Source organism: Nannobrachium achirus (genome assembly GCF_963921795.1).
Source record: "Nannobrachium achirus genome assembly, chromosome: 7".
Taxonomy (NCBI): domain Eukaryota; kingdom Metazoa; phylum Chordata; class Actinopteri; order Myctophiformes; family Myctophidae; genus Nannobrachium; species Nannobrachium achirus.
In genome coordinates, this window is record NC_137816.1 from 31,233,046 (window position 1) to 31,248,407 (window position 15,362).

At 45.9% G+C, this 15,362-nt stretch overlaps 1 protein-coding gene across 1 annotated transcript in view; it reads left to right on the forward strand.

Moving 5' to 3' along the window:
* The first annotated feature begins 2,966 nt into the window (after positions 1–2,966).
* atosa (atos homolog A) overlaps positions 2,967–15,362 on the forward strand; it is a 70,367-nt gene continuing 57,971 nt past the window's right edge. Inside the window, exon 1 of the mRNA XM_080730750.1 lies at positions 2,967–4,038. Within this exon, the coding sequence (XP_080586876.1) occupies positions 4,008–4,038 (31 nt within the window). The 5' untranslated portion in view covers positions 2,967–4,007. The remainder of the gene's footprint in view (positions 4,039–15,362) is intronic.

Genomic DNA, 15,362 nt, shown 5'->3' on the forward strand with positions numbered 1-15,362 from the left:
CTGCTATTTCAATACAGCAACGAAGGCATTGATATTAAAAAATACATGTAATTTGTAGCATATACTTTTGAATAGGCCTATGATATTAAAAAAGAAAATGTACTTTGTAACTTATAATAGCCTACTTGAATACTTAAAGGAGACATCCAGACCAAAACACATATAGGGTTAAATCTGCCTTTTAACATACCCCTTCATACCTGCTTTAGTCGATTTTTTTCATAGCTGCCCCTGTTGCTAGATTTTGGCTGCCCCTGTTGCTAGATTTCGCGGGCTCTCTCATAACTAACACAGTGGATTGTCCTTAGGCTAGTGCGGTCATTTCTTGAGCTTCAAAGTTAGTATTTTTTTATTGGATTGTGTTTACACAACATCCTGAGACGAACCACAACGCTGTTTTGACCTCACAGGCACCCTTACTTGTCAAACAGACCCCTCCCTCCCTCCCTTTCTAGCCTCTCCTCTCCCTGCTCTGGTGCAGAGCAGAAGCCGTTTGACAAGTAAGGGTGCCTGTGAGGTCAAAACAGCGGTTTGGTTGATCTCAGGACGTTGTGTTAACACAATCCAATAAAAAAATACTAACTTTGAAGCTAAAGAAATTACCGCACTAGCCTAAGGACAATCCACTGTGTTAGTTATGAGAGAGCCTGCAAAATCTAGCAACAGAGGCAGCCGAAATCTAGCAACAGGTAACCTGACTTTCGCCAGATGGTTTGCAGCATTGCGTATGCCTGCATAACGCTCTGCTTTACCATCTGGGCTCGGTCCAGCACAACCGATGTAAGGGGCGGGCCATTTTTTCAAATTTTAAAGCAGGTGATTGGATATGGCCGTGCCAACTCCAACCACTCATATTGGCCTGTCTGCATGACGTTGCACCCAGAATCCGCCTCCTGGGTTTCCACGTGGTCTGCAATCAGACTCTATTGGCTCAGAGCCGCTCAGAGCCCGCCCATAGCTGCCGCTGATTGGTCCGGCCTGGGACTTTACGAGTGTTATCAACTGTGCTGGAGCGAGCCCAGATGGTAAAGCAATGCATAAGCAATGCTGCCACCATCTGGCGAAAGTCAGGTAAAGCAACAGGGGCAGCTATGAAAAAAATCGACTAAAGCAGGTATGAAGGGGTATGATAAAAGGCAGATTTAACCCTATGTGTTTTGGTCTGGATGACTCCTTTAAGTAGCCTATTTTTCCAAAAGCAAGTAGGCCTACTTCATATTGTTTATCTCTCAGAGAATTACTAAATGTAGGCTATTTGTAGTGAAAATTAAGATTTGAAAATGTAGGTCTACTTGTGATCTGTCTTTCTCAACGGGATAGTTATATTAAGCCTTTCATATTATTTCACATGTGATGCACTTCTTGATTTCTGCCACATGATGACACTATAGCTCTGATTTTGTCAAACACAAAGGGATTATTTTGTGATGTGTGTTAAGATTCTTAGCCATATTTGTTTTGTAGAAGAAACAAATGGTGGCTTTGTTTCACGTTCAACATTAAACAAATAGAATGTGACCTGCAAGCCCATGTTCATTTTAAACGTTATGTCAAATGTTACTGAAAGTGGCCTATATTTATGTGCAAACAAATTGTAATCTATTGTGAAACTGAGATGTGTATTGGGATGGCAGGGGGTCTGGAAGTCAACCCAGACCGTCTTGCTGACCTCTCGGTGCATTAGTCAATCGACCCTGTAGGCTACACGGTAGAACAATATTAGTAGACATTTAAAGGACAATGCCACAGACTGCTTGCCTTCATCCATAACAAAGCCAATTAGATTTCCGTTTGAATTTGATGTGGGTTTAGAATTTAATTATCTTGATTGACTGTCTGAGACGGCACGACGCGTTTCAGAATCAGACCACTACCATCAAAACAAAACAAACAAAGACACTGCGAAGACATTCCATAGCCATACATCGCTATTCGCTATAATAAAACCAATGCAGTCACGAACAGAAGGAACATAATGTTCAATAATACACTGGACCACCACCTCACGTGCGGTGAGAGCGTGAACGCGCATTTAGCCCAGTGGCATCCAATCAGTGCAGAGAGTGGGACCGTCCCACTCCGTGTGTGTGTGTGTGTGTGTGTGTGTGTGTGTGTGTGTGTGTGTGTGTGTGTGTGTGTGTGCGCGTGCTTGCGTGCGTGCGTGCGTGCGCGCGTGCGTGTGTAGCTACATTTAATACTGGGAACAGTGGGCAGGAGCCAGGAGGACGGCATTTTAGGTTTAGCTTGTACCGGTATTATAGCCTTACATTAGACGCATTCTGCCGAGACACAATGCGAAAGTCTCGGCAGAATGCGTCTTAATGTAAGGCTACCGGTATTACAGTTACACACTGGGAACACAAGTAGGCCTACAACACGTCCATAATTAATTAACTGAAACGTGCGCGTCGCCGTTGCCCCCCCTCCCCCCCCCCCCCCAAAAAAAGTTGCTGCTAGTGATACTTTCTGGTACTCTGGTTGCCATAGCAGCGCGTTGCTGTTGTTGGGAAGAAACCTTGTATCTCAAAATTTCAACTGATTTTCGCAAATTAATGCTGATTATCATCGTTACTGTTACTGGTTCTACTGGAAAAACTGGGCTATGTTAGTTGTACAACAGTGTGGTGCGAATTCTGCGAAAGTAGCGGAAATAGACGATTTTGGGGGGTCATTCTTTTGATGTGAAAGTGGTTAATTCTGTCTGTGTTTATTTGTTTAATGAAAAGTATCAACAAGAACGTTCACTAAATAATAATTACGTTAATTGGATCCATTAAAACACACTTTTCCCACCCTCATTTCCTGATAAGTAACGGTTTTATTTGGACATAGCTGGTTTCCAGCACCGATGGGCAAGTTCATTCGAGGCTGGTCGGAAGTGACGTAGCAGGACTGTTGTTGGGACACGTGACTCAGTACTGCACTGATCTGTTTTGACAAGCAGCAGAACACACTGTAACACACACACATAGATATACACTGACACACACAAACTGAACGCTCAGCACGGAGCTGGATGGAAGGAGTTCGTTAAAAAGACAATGTCAGTTAACTTAACGACACCGTTTGACAGCGTCGCATAAGGCCAGAGTTTGAATGTCAGACATATTATTAAGTGTTACTATTTGTAGTCGCATCGGAGGAGCGCGCAGGCAGCTTTTTGTTTTGTGTGAAAGTTTTTTAGATGAGCAGGATTACAAAGGAACTCGACAGACAGGTAGAACTACAGACCGAATCAGCGCACACGGGAACGCTTCTTTAACACCGTCGAAGTTCGAACTTGTCTTCGATTCGCTGAAAGAAAGTCTTCTTCACACCATCATCATCATCATCATCATCATCATCATTGTGTGTGTACCTGCTCTGCGGTGCTGCTGGTGGCGATAAGACATAGGGGGGTTGGGTGTTGCAAGAAGGAAGGAAGGTCGTCGTGATAATCGTATGTGTTACTGGTTCCACTGGTATAGCTATGTTGTTGGTGGATCACCAGGTTAGTTAACAGCGCGACGGGTTCGGTTGTCCAGTGGGTTGGAGGCGTGCAGGGGAACCACAGAGATGCTTCTTTTCGGTGAAGCACTGATGATGATGATGGTACGGGTGGTGGAATTTGAGACGGATCGTGACAGGAAGATCGTTTGCTAGCCGAATTAGAAGTAGTCCGGTTCGGTTACTTGTTGGCAGGCCGACCATCAGAACCACAGAACCCAGAAGTAGGCAACAGAGATCCAGTTAAATGTTCTGCTGTCAACTGACCGTTGAACGTTAACGTTAACGGTGTCTTCTCGCTGCTCCATGGACGCGTACAGTAGCATGCTAACAAAGCGACGCTTTGTTGTCGGATAGGGAACAACACAACAGGGCTTCCCTACAGCTGATATTGTTGCTGTGCTCGTACAGTAAAGTCACGACTGATCTGGGTCCAGGCGTCGATGTATTGAAGACAGAAAGACGTCTGAAGAAGACATCTATCACCGAAGACCCCTGCCAGAGACCCTGACGGCTGACCCATGACACTGGACAACATGAAATCTGACAGAGGTAAGTTATATTAAGACACTAACTGTACAGTGTACCCAGACAAAACAAAACATACAGCCAAACAGCCCCCTCCCTCAAACGGCAATATTGTCAATGTAGACTACTAAATATAATTCGTATGTAAATTAACAAGCAAATTCCCTTTTATAATACCCCTCAAACACACCACATTCGATTAAAAGCTCAGATATTGTCTTGTGTCACTTCTGACTGAGTGTAACATAATAGTGGTCAGCAAGCAGGCAGACAGGGCTTTTCCAGACCGGAGTGGACCTTTTCAGCGTACAGTACTTGTACCCAGAACATCCCTTGGGGCAGCAATCAGGCCAGGGCCAGTCAGGGAATGATGTAACAGCTGGTTCACTTGGTCGCTAGGACGAATAACAACAGTTGACTGGGGACATTATTAGGACAGCCAGCAGGCAAGAAAGACATCAGCTACACACAGAATGTAATAAATCTGCTGCTCTGGGTTCTTTGTGTTGTTCCCACACGTCATGAACTGTTGTCTTTTAACCACGCTGTCATAATCTGTTTCTTTTGTTATTGAAAAACCACATAACAGCCAACAGCAACACCCTTCAGAGTCTGTTTTATTGGCCAACCATGTTTTTGAGCGGTGGTCACAACGCTCCTATACGTGGCCGTGTGTGTGGGTCTGTCTGTCTGTTTGTCTGTTTGTCTGTTTGTCTGTCTGTCTGTCTGTCTGTCTCCGGGTATGTAGCCTGCAGTAACCTTTTCTGACCACACATGTTAAGGGAGGGGCGCTGTTGTTCAGGATAGGCCAGGCATAGGCCAGGCACACTCACACACAAACACACACAGGACACACACACACACACTCACACACACACACACACACACACACACACACACACACACACACACCACCGCTCAGTTCACACGAGTGTGATGTTTTTACACATGTAAGGAATTTAACTCCAGTTCGGTGACTCACATTGTACTTTAAATTGAACAGCTGATATGCATGCTTGAGTCAAGCCAAACACTGTTCTTTTGTGTTGTACTGTACATAGCTCTAGTGTTGCTCGTCTTACTTGCAAAGTAGCTGCTGCTGCTGCTGTTTCTGCAAGTGCAAACAAAATGTTCTTGACAGCCACCCTGTAGTGGTGTGGGGGGGTAGTAGGGGAGTCTCAAACCATATGGAACTCAAGCTGTTTACAAATACATAGACATATCTCTGTGGCGACTGGCAGGGACCAAAACAAGGGCCAGAGAAGACGGCTTTGTTTGTTTTGATGTTGTTTTGCTAATTACACAATTGCAGCAATTTGTCATGGGTAGCTCAGTACAAACATCTTGTGCTTGCTCTCAAGAAAGACCCAGTTACCAGTATTAAAGATATACGCTGCAGTATTGTATAAGCATCTAAACTAATCATGTTGATTGATTCCGCATGTCAGTCTTTTTTTCCAGGTCAGAGGTGGGTTGAGGAGGTGTCAACAGCACAATAGCTCCATACTTGGGAGTAATTCCAAACAGTGTTTCTCCTGGTCTTGATGAGATTGTCTCTGCAGTCACTCAGTCCGTTAGTGATGGTTTGTGTGTGTTTGCTTATGTGTTTGCATAGTGTTATGAAACTGGAGATGGGGCAAGCTCACTGGTCAGGAGTTTGGTGTCCCGCCTTGTTCCACAATGTGCTTAAGTTGTAACAAGACTCCCTCAGCAGCCAAGAGTAAACACATCCCCCTATATGGGCAGGGATTTTAACCCTAGCCTTTCCTGCAGAGACCCTCAGGCCTTTATATAGATATAGATGGATGCACTGGCCAGACCCCTATCAGGGCAATGTGACTGGCTGAAGAGGGCTGGACACTCTGACTGACACTGTACTCTGTAATTATAGCCTAATAACACATACTTGCATGCTACTGGGTCAGCCATGGACAGCACAGAGAAACTCCACCTCTGCTGGCACTGTTCCGGAGTCTGCAGCTCCCCTCCCCTTGGGTTTGAGATATTATTTTGGAATGGGTTCAGAAGAGGATTTTAGAATGTGAAAAACATTTAACTATGCTGAAAAATCATGTAAGTCTTTTTGTTACTTAAAACTAGACAGGTGCCATTTGGCACCGGCCTACTCTGGAACGATGCAAGTTTGGAATGATGCAAATAGCCAATTCATGCCCCACCTTGTCATGCATTGCAATACCCATTATACCTGCTGTCAGAGTACTTGTCTTAACCCTCTGTCTGTCCCTTTTGTGGCCATATATGGAGATCAATGTATCTTGTCTGTCTGTTCTTGTCCATTGTATGGCCATATTTGGAGATTCCTGATGTTATCATTATTTAGCCATATCCACAACTTTCCAACATCCCATCGTGCATTACGCAGAAGTTGCACAGAGCTTCCGGCGCCGCAGCCGAGTGTGATCTACAAGCTCACAACGGTTGCATCTGCGATGCGACGTGAGCTTGTATGTCTGCTGTTAACCGGAAGTGTGGTGCAAAAAATTCTCCAGTAAATTCCCGCGGAAAGAGGTGGATATAGGCATGCCCTTATATGAGCCTATGGGCGATCGGTACTTCTGGAAAGTCCTTGTGCAGTGGTAAATGTCTGTGGAGAATGTCTAAAGAGTGCAAACTAACTGTGGAAACTTATAGACTTAGGTAATCAAATGGCAGGTGTGGGGAATTTGCCAAATCAATCATCATTTGGCCACGGGCAGAGACTTTTCTGGCGGTTTTGCCCGTTCTGGACAACCACCTATCCGACTGACCCGGCGCAGGGCAGTGCACTCTCTCGGGTCACCTGCGTGTGCCGGATGTAAAGTCGTTGGTCAAACGGTTCTCGAAATACTTACGTATGTACAGAGATTCAGTGCATCTATAGTATTGTAAGAAAATTGATGTTTTCCTGTCTTCCTGCCTGTTTAATTAGTTGCAAGTAAATTGCTTGAAATGGGGGGAAACATACATGTATCTTGAAGGAGTAATGAAGCTGTACTCTGATTAGTTGCATCAACGATCTTTGATGATCTTTTTAAAGATTGTCATCATGTTATGTTGAGCTACTCACCATCACATTCTGATTATAAAACTGGTTAGTTATAAGAAGCTGCAATCTGTGTGTGTGTGTGCGCGGCGTGTGTGCGTGCGTGTGTGCTATTGTTATTACCGTGGTGGCCCAGACTGCTTGTAGCCTAAAGACACAGAGGCCTACTAGCTTCTTGTCCTCGTCTGTTCTCCCTGCTCGCAGAGAGAGGAGACTGCAGTGGGGCCTGGGAGAGAGGAGCTGTTTACTTTAGCAACACAGTGAAGTCGAGCACACAGGTTCTCTTTGCCGTTTTGGTGCTGGACAGAGGTCACCATCCAATAGCTACCCTGAAGGGAGAAGACCGTCCCAGGCATGTGCTGTCATCCTGACACCAGTGTGACAAACTTCACAGGGCATGATGACTACCCCCACCCCCACCCTATCTCAGATCAGGTTAGGTGAGAGTTAAGACAAGGCAAGGCTATGAGATGCTGATGGGATTAAAGCTGCCTGACCCTCACCCCTCACAGTTGTCCGTCCTGGCGTCCTCTTCACCTTTGGCTGATCCTACCATCACACCTAAAGCTTGTAGTCAAGACACAGATGGAAAGGGAAATGCTGAAAATAATGGAGATAAACAGGATGTGTAGATCAAAGCTCTGTTATTCATTTTTCCCCCACAGACATGAGGTCTATTTATTTATTCATTCATTACTTTATTTATTGAAAGGATGTTCTGTCTTGAGTCAGCTTGTTGAGCTATCAGGTCTCTGTCTGAGAGAGAGAGCACAACAGATTACTTTCGTCCCCAATGACGACTGTGCCCTGGAAGCATGTGGCTCAACTGGCAGCTTTTACAGGCCCTAATAAAGGCCAGTTATTGGAAACTAAGGGCCCATTGACACTAGTGCTTGGTAAAATATGGCTTTTCACATCTGCCTTCAAAGAAGAGTTCCAGTGAAAGTGAGTCTACACTGTTGGTTGGTGCATAATCTGCCTTTAAAATCCTTCATCTGTCACCCTGCTAGGCTGTGTACATACTAGAGTACTAGTTTCCACCACAAAATAGGCAGTCTGTCTCCAACTATAGCTCTCCTTTAAAACCATACCGGGGCGGGGTGTACAGATTACCAACTGAGAAGGTAATCTGGAGCAGAGAGGACATATGGATATATTTTTTTCATACAAAGAGCCAAGCACAGAAACTGGCTGTCCTCACCTTATGCCTCCCCCCTTCTCTCTCTCTCTCTCTCTCTCTCTCTCTCTCTCTCTCTCTCTCTCTCTCTCACCCATCCCTCCCTCCCTCTCATGCACAAAACGAAACACTGCGATGATGTCAGTGTTAGTCACGCTGAACAGTAGAGGAGAGGAGAGCAGTTCATTTGTTGGCTTGGCTGGGTTTTCTACACCATGATCATCCCCACCCTTTCTCTCGCTGTCCCTCCATCTCGCTCCTCTGCTCTTATTTACTTGTGTTTGTTGGAGGGCCTTCCTGCGGGAGTGCTCAGCGGGCCGGGGAGAGGAACGGCTAAGGGAAGTCCACACCCCCGTGTGCCCCGGTTCATGATTACAGCTCTCAGCCTCTCCTCCGAGCGACCCCCCCCCCCACCACCACCACCACCACCTCCACACACAAACACCTATACATCACTGACAACACACCAGGGATCACAGAATACACTCTCGCTGATGGGAGAGACAGATAAGGGTAGAGCGACACGCTATCAGGGCCATTATTCCGCACAGCACCTGTGCTGCCTGCTGCTGACCCTGTCCGTCTCTGTGATTCAAGGCAGCAGGCACAACAGGTGCTCTCTGTGCTTTTGTATTGCTGTTCTTGTGCTTCTTGCACAATAGTCACACAACCCGTGCATGTGTGTGGACTGAAGTAAGAATGTCGGGAGGGAGGGAGGGGGGGGGGGGGGGTTCTGCTTTGCATGGCAATTCGGAGAACCACACAAACTCGTGAAAGGACACAAATGTAATTGAAAGCCCCCTTGAAAGAACTATGAATGAACTATGAACCCCCTCTCCCCCCATAAGAAAAGCTTGTCTGATTTGAAGAAAACCAACATAATGTTCACATCATGAGGGTGAAGTCAATCAGATGAGCAATTAATCTCCAGAACCAGCCTGCTCCGAACGGGCGCATGTTAGGAACGGAGCGGACACTGTGCTAGTCAGTTTGAAAACGGGAAAAAGTCAATGTGGGACAAAAATCTCTCATCGCTCAGCACACGGCTAGATTTTCAACACCCCCACACCTATTGTTAGAGGAGGTGGAGCGCTGCGCTGGTGACATTGGGTGATAAATACCGCTGCTGGATATCCATTATAAGAGGACCCTATTCAGAGACCCCTGAGCTACGTACACACACACACACACACACACACCAGCGCCATCTCATCAGCTGCAGATATCCCACATGCTGTTCACGGACACATCTGACTATAAGTAGCATATCTGCTACAGCTGCATCAGACGTGATTGGGCTTCCAGTGTTCCCAGTCTACTAATGCTCTTACGTAATGCTGAAGGGGGCTTATCTAGAACACTGACGCTCTCTGTCGTCCCCCCCCCCCCCCCTCTCTCTCTCTCTATGTGCAGACAAAGCACTTCAGCGTGCACACATAGCTTCTGTATATGGGTACACACAGGCTTAAAGGCTTGGTGGGCTGTATTATGTATATATAAATATACACACATGCGCCGTACCCATCTTAACTAGTCGGACACTGAGCCGCAAACCGGGCTCCAGCACCACCTATTCTGCCTTGGTTAAGGGCACTGGCAGACACATGCAATGCATGTCTGCAACGTGCATGTTTTTATTTTTATTTTGAAGGCCCTTTTTATGCTAGCCACAACGTGGCAAATCGTGGCGGCTCTGAGCTTGTAGATTGACAATCCTGTGATGTCACAGTACCCTGGGCAGTGGGCACGCACGCACACTCAAATACACACGCATACGCACAGACACACACACACACACACACACACACACACACACACACACACAGACTAACATGCTTAGAGCAGCTATTCTCTCTATGCAAATCAGGCTTAAATCAGGCTTGGTCTCTTAGCGGGCTCATGCAGACTCAAAAATCTAGCAAGTCGCACATCCAAACATAGGCCAGGGCTGGCGGGGTGTCAGGGCCGCAGCACGTGTGCGTGTGTGAGACTGTGTGTTATGTACGTGCGCTGCCAGGGTTCCACTGAGCTGCTCACATCAGCTGAGCTCGTCGCATCCTCCGCCCCTGTAGTTCCTCTCAGCCAACCAGCAGCCAGCTCCACAGGACGAGGAAGAACCATCTGGACATGTTGGGTTTCTCTCTGTGGGCCAGGCCGGCTGTCCAGGACCAAATCCCTCAGCGCTCTACCTTTATTTTTCTGAATGAGACTTGACATTTGCCTCTCGGCATGGAACACAACCCCGCTCTCCCCAAAAGGCTGCGTGAGGCCGTCCGTCATGCAGTCTTTCCTGTGCTAGAATTTCCCTCCTACCGCACACTATTTTTGGTGTGTTAAGTAATGAAACAGCCTATGTCAGGGATATTTGGTCTCACTGAAGGCGTAGGGTCCATTAGTCATAGTTTGCCACTACAGTGTAACACATAACGTGTACAGTACAATAATACAGTGTAGTGAGTGTACAATGTTTATTTTTAGTTTCTTTGGTTCCTCCCTTCCTGTGCGTGTTATGCACTGTACATCTCTCCACCCTGTATTCTACACTGTGTGTGGTGAGGATGGAGCTGCCAGGGGACCCGATCAAGCTCCTGTCCAGATGATTTGAGTGCATCTTTGGCTTTAATCTCTGATGTGACATAACTAGATCTGTGTTAAGCTGAGAGAGGTCTCCTCTAGGGCAGCACATACAGTATCACAGGATTCACACAGGCACACGACCATGACCCGCAAGCCTCGTCTCCTGCAGGTGCTTCTTGATGTCACCAGGGTTTTGAATGCGAGTCTGTGACGGATGCTTTGTTTTTTTTAATGCTGTGAGCTCGATGGGGAGTGAGAGCCTGTTGTGTGCATTTAGTCTCTGTAGAGTGGGGCCTGCTCCTCCTGACTGTCCCTCATTATCTTATGACATGTTCCCCCGTGGTCCCTATCAGTTGAACACACTGTTGCTCTGGGGAGGGTAGGAACAACCTTCAATACAAATGGAGTCACCCGGGCCGCTTTTCACCTGACAGTGATGAGTTTCACCCAAGACAGAAATAGCAAGACTTGCTGTCTCCGGTTTACTTCCTGTATCTGTGTGAGGTTGGCGGACGCCATTTCAGGAGACCGGAAGCAGGTTGGAGTCTATTCATTCCAATGGAAGTTGAGGAACAGTTTTAACCACACACCAATCCTATTTTGTATTTGAAATTAGGCGATCTACAAGTTCATTAAGTGCCACATATGCTATTTTTGAATACAAATAAACATTGAAATACAGTATTGAACATTCTTTGTCTCCCTGGCACATACTCCTTTTGTTGTGGCTTAATAATACATTATGAATTTGGGTGTTTGTGACGTAAAAAGTGTGCTCTAGACTGCCTTTCCTTTTCCTCTTCTTCTCTGCTGTTGTACCTGTATAATAACTGCTCTGTCATGAGTGACATTACATTTTCATTTGCTGCTTTAAAACGAATGTCCCACACACACACACACACACACGCACACACACAAACACACACACAAACACACTCTCTAGCACCAGGAGAAAAACAGAGTCATGTGGACACAAGCCAGTGGATTAGTTAGGGCACTGACAAATATGTCTACAAGATTGTAGGCTTTTAAAGGTCAATCGATGGCTGTTTATTTTATTTGGGAACATATCGGTGCCATCTCTGATAATACTCCGCTGATAAAATTGCCACAGAATAGAGATATCATATCTCTACATTTATTTGTATTGGATTTTCTTCACATTTATTGTGACCATAGGTCACATTTACTATAAAAATCACACCCGTGTGAAGTGGAGCTGTGTGTGTGTGTGTGTGTGTGTGTGTGTGTGTGTGTGTGTGTGTGTGTGGATCATGTGTACCGATTTTTGTGACATTTGAAGAAAATATGTAGGAGAAGGAGCAAAAAGTGTGTTTTGGAGAAAATTCAAGATGGCGGAAAATCTATCATGGCGCAAATGGGCGTGGCCTATATGGGGAGATGCGTCATGACCCAAGGAATCCAGGGAAAAAATATTTTTTATTTTCCGACCTACGGTTCAAGAGTTACAGGCCAAAACGTAAAGTGGGGTGTTATGGCGCCACCATGCGGCCAAATGACACAATATTTTTTTATTTAATCCTTGAAATCATTATGAACCTCCTCTCCAAGTCTTGAAACTCTAGCCCCTATGGTTTGCGAGAGACAAATAATTGAATGTGAGTTTTTGCAATTCCCATTATAAGTCAATGGGGAAAATTAATTCACTAATAAATTAATATCAATTAAACTATAGAACCTTTCTCTTAGAAAAGTAATAGCCCACGATTCCCGAGTAAGCCGGTCGATTTGACATATGGCGCGAGTGTGTGGTGGCAAAACTGTGGGACTAGTGGCGTGCCGAAGTTTAGGAAGTTCAGGCTACATACACACAGACACACAGACACACACACACACACACACACACAGACCCACACAGCCACGTATAGGGAGCCTGTGCTTCACACAGCTCCAAAAACCTCCAGATCTTGTGCATGCGTCGTACTGTGGCGGTCACAATGCGGGACACCTCATTCCAGCTCGGCAAAAGGATACAGCTGACCTGTTCTGACATCACAATGATGTTGCAAAGGAATTCCGTCCTTGTCTGACAACATAGACCTATGACGTCTATGCCGTCTGACATCATACAATCCCTTTTTTGCCCATATATGGAGATCCCTGATGTCATCATCAATAGTCACACTTGCAAATGAATTCCGTCCTTGTCCCTTTTATGCCCATATAGGAGATCCCTGATGTCATCAATATTAAGCCCATATCCGGGAATGCCCATATATGGTGGACATATTGTGTTCAGTCTCATGTGGTCTATGACATCAAACATCTATGATGTCAGAAGTCACATTTTGGCCAACTTAAACAACCAACCAGGTCTGTACATTTCTTGGGTGAAAGTTGATCCCATGCCAAAACGTCAGCGCTCGCCCAGCAGTCTGCTGTCACCCAGGCGGATGCGTGCATGCGCCCATGTGCGAGGTCGACAGGTCGCTTCTCGCCCTTAGGGCGTCTTACTGGTAGACTTTTAAGTAAAGAAAATAGTTTAACTGGCTGTGCATATCTGCTGTTTATGGGTTTTGTGTCATTGCAGATGATAGGCTATAAAGACTTGAGGATGATTTGTGTCATCTTGAGAACCGGATCTGAGGGATTCTTGCTACGACTCGCTTTGCAAAGAAAACCTCTATCAGCAGATATAGGGTCTCATGTCACTTTGTTCCCTGCTGTACAGCAGAGTGACTGAAGGCACGCAAAGGGTCATGGGTGGAATGGAGCACCAGGCGAGGCTGAAGTGACTGCTACCAGACACCTTGTATCTGTGTCCCCAAATAGTGTTATATAAGCCAGGGCTTTGATCTGCTACACGCACACCAGAGTGACATGTCACACCCAGCTCTCTGCTGTGTGTCCGTCCAGGCCAACAGCACTAGAACGTCATGTGGAATGGAAAAAAAGGTCTCCAGGGCAGACCAGAGGACAAGGATAGAAGAGCACAATAGCACATTGACATGTATGTTATGTACGTATGTCACACATGACATTGTCACAGCAGTTTGGTGTGTGTCAGTGAGAGGGAGTGTGTTTGTGTGTTGTGCCAACAGCTTCCATTATAAGTATGTGTTGTGTTGTGTGTGACCTAGCTTCCATTAATTTCCACAGTTATGCTAACGTTTATACCCCCACACACATGTACGCACCCGTAGGATATCTTTTCATCAGCGGAGAGGACCTCGGGGGCACATTGTTTATTAACAGCACTGCGGGTTGAAGCTTCACCTGAGAGCAGCCAATCCTCTCCTCTTTCCTGTCCCCTCTCTTCGTATTGCTGTTGTCGTCTGGTCATTAATTCTGGAGTGGCTCTGACCGGCCGGTCCATAGGTCTTGATTTACCCCCAGCATAGTCTCTTATCCTAAGCGCACACATGCAACTTAACATTCGCCTCAAGTCAATCCCACTCAGATCAATACCTTAAAACTCAGTTTGATCTCGTTTTCTGGTTTTCGTCTGAGTTCACACTTTTTCTTTAACCCAGCTTTTATCTACAGCTGTGAGTTTCCCACTCTGCTGCAAGCTGTGGTGATAACTTTGGTAATCAGTTTTCAATAGCATGACAGTCACCTGGCTGTGGTGTGTGTGTGTGTGTGTGTGTGTGTGTGTGTGTGTGTGTGTGTGTGTGTGTGTGTGTGTGTGTGTGTGCGTGTGCGTGTGCGTGCGTGCGTGTGTGTGTGTGTGTACATAAGTTAAGTAAGTAGCTTTGGGAACCATGGTTTGTGAGCCATGTGGCAGTGCACATAGGTCAGGACTCAGGAGCCTATCTCTTGTTTCCTTGGTGTGAAGCAGCTTGAGTGTACAAGTACACCTTCTGAACACAACGCTAGTATGTCGCCTCCAATCCAATAATTGATACTGAGTACTAAGCAGAGAAGCATTTGGTTTTATAGTCTTTAGTATAACTCTGTCTGGGAACCCCAAACTCCCAGTCTTAGTGGACTGGACACTCTGAGCTGGTTCGGTGGTTGTGACGTGAGTGGTCACCATTTATTCACAATGTCTCAGCTTTTGAGTAATTTCAATTGTGTGTGTGTGTGTGTGTGTGTGTGAATCTGTGAGAGAGACGGAAGCACTCTTTTCTGGTCCATGTCCCACATTCAAACAGATCAATCAGACCTGTGCTTTGGTCACTTTAGCTTGGAATCAACTTGCTGAGTCTAGTCACTACTAGCCACGAGGAACTGCCAACACTGACACATTTTCATGTGATCCTTGGAGCCAAACTGCTGAAGTTGCTCAACGTGGACTCCGATGTCTATATAGATTGCCCCATGCCACTAGGTGTAGCAAAGAGGTCAAAGTGAGCGTGTGCTTTTTGTGCTACTCGGGTTACAGAGATGGGGTTGTCGTGTTGCTCTAGTTTCCTGAGTCCACAAGTGGAGAACATGATAAAATTTAAAGGCCATGGCACCATGACATTTCGTGTTGATGTTAATTTGTTGGGCGACTTTGCATGATGAATGGACAGGCAGTGGCTGGAGGTAATAACCTAAGGTGACCACACACTTTACAATATCAGCATTGACATTTCTAGCCTT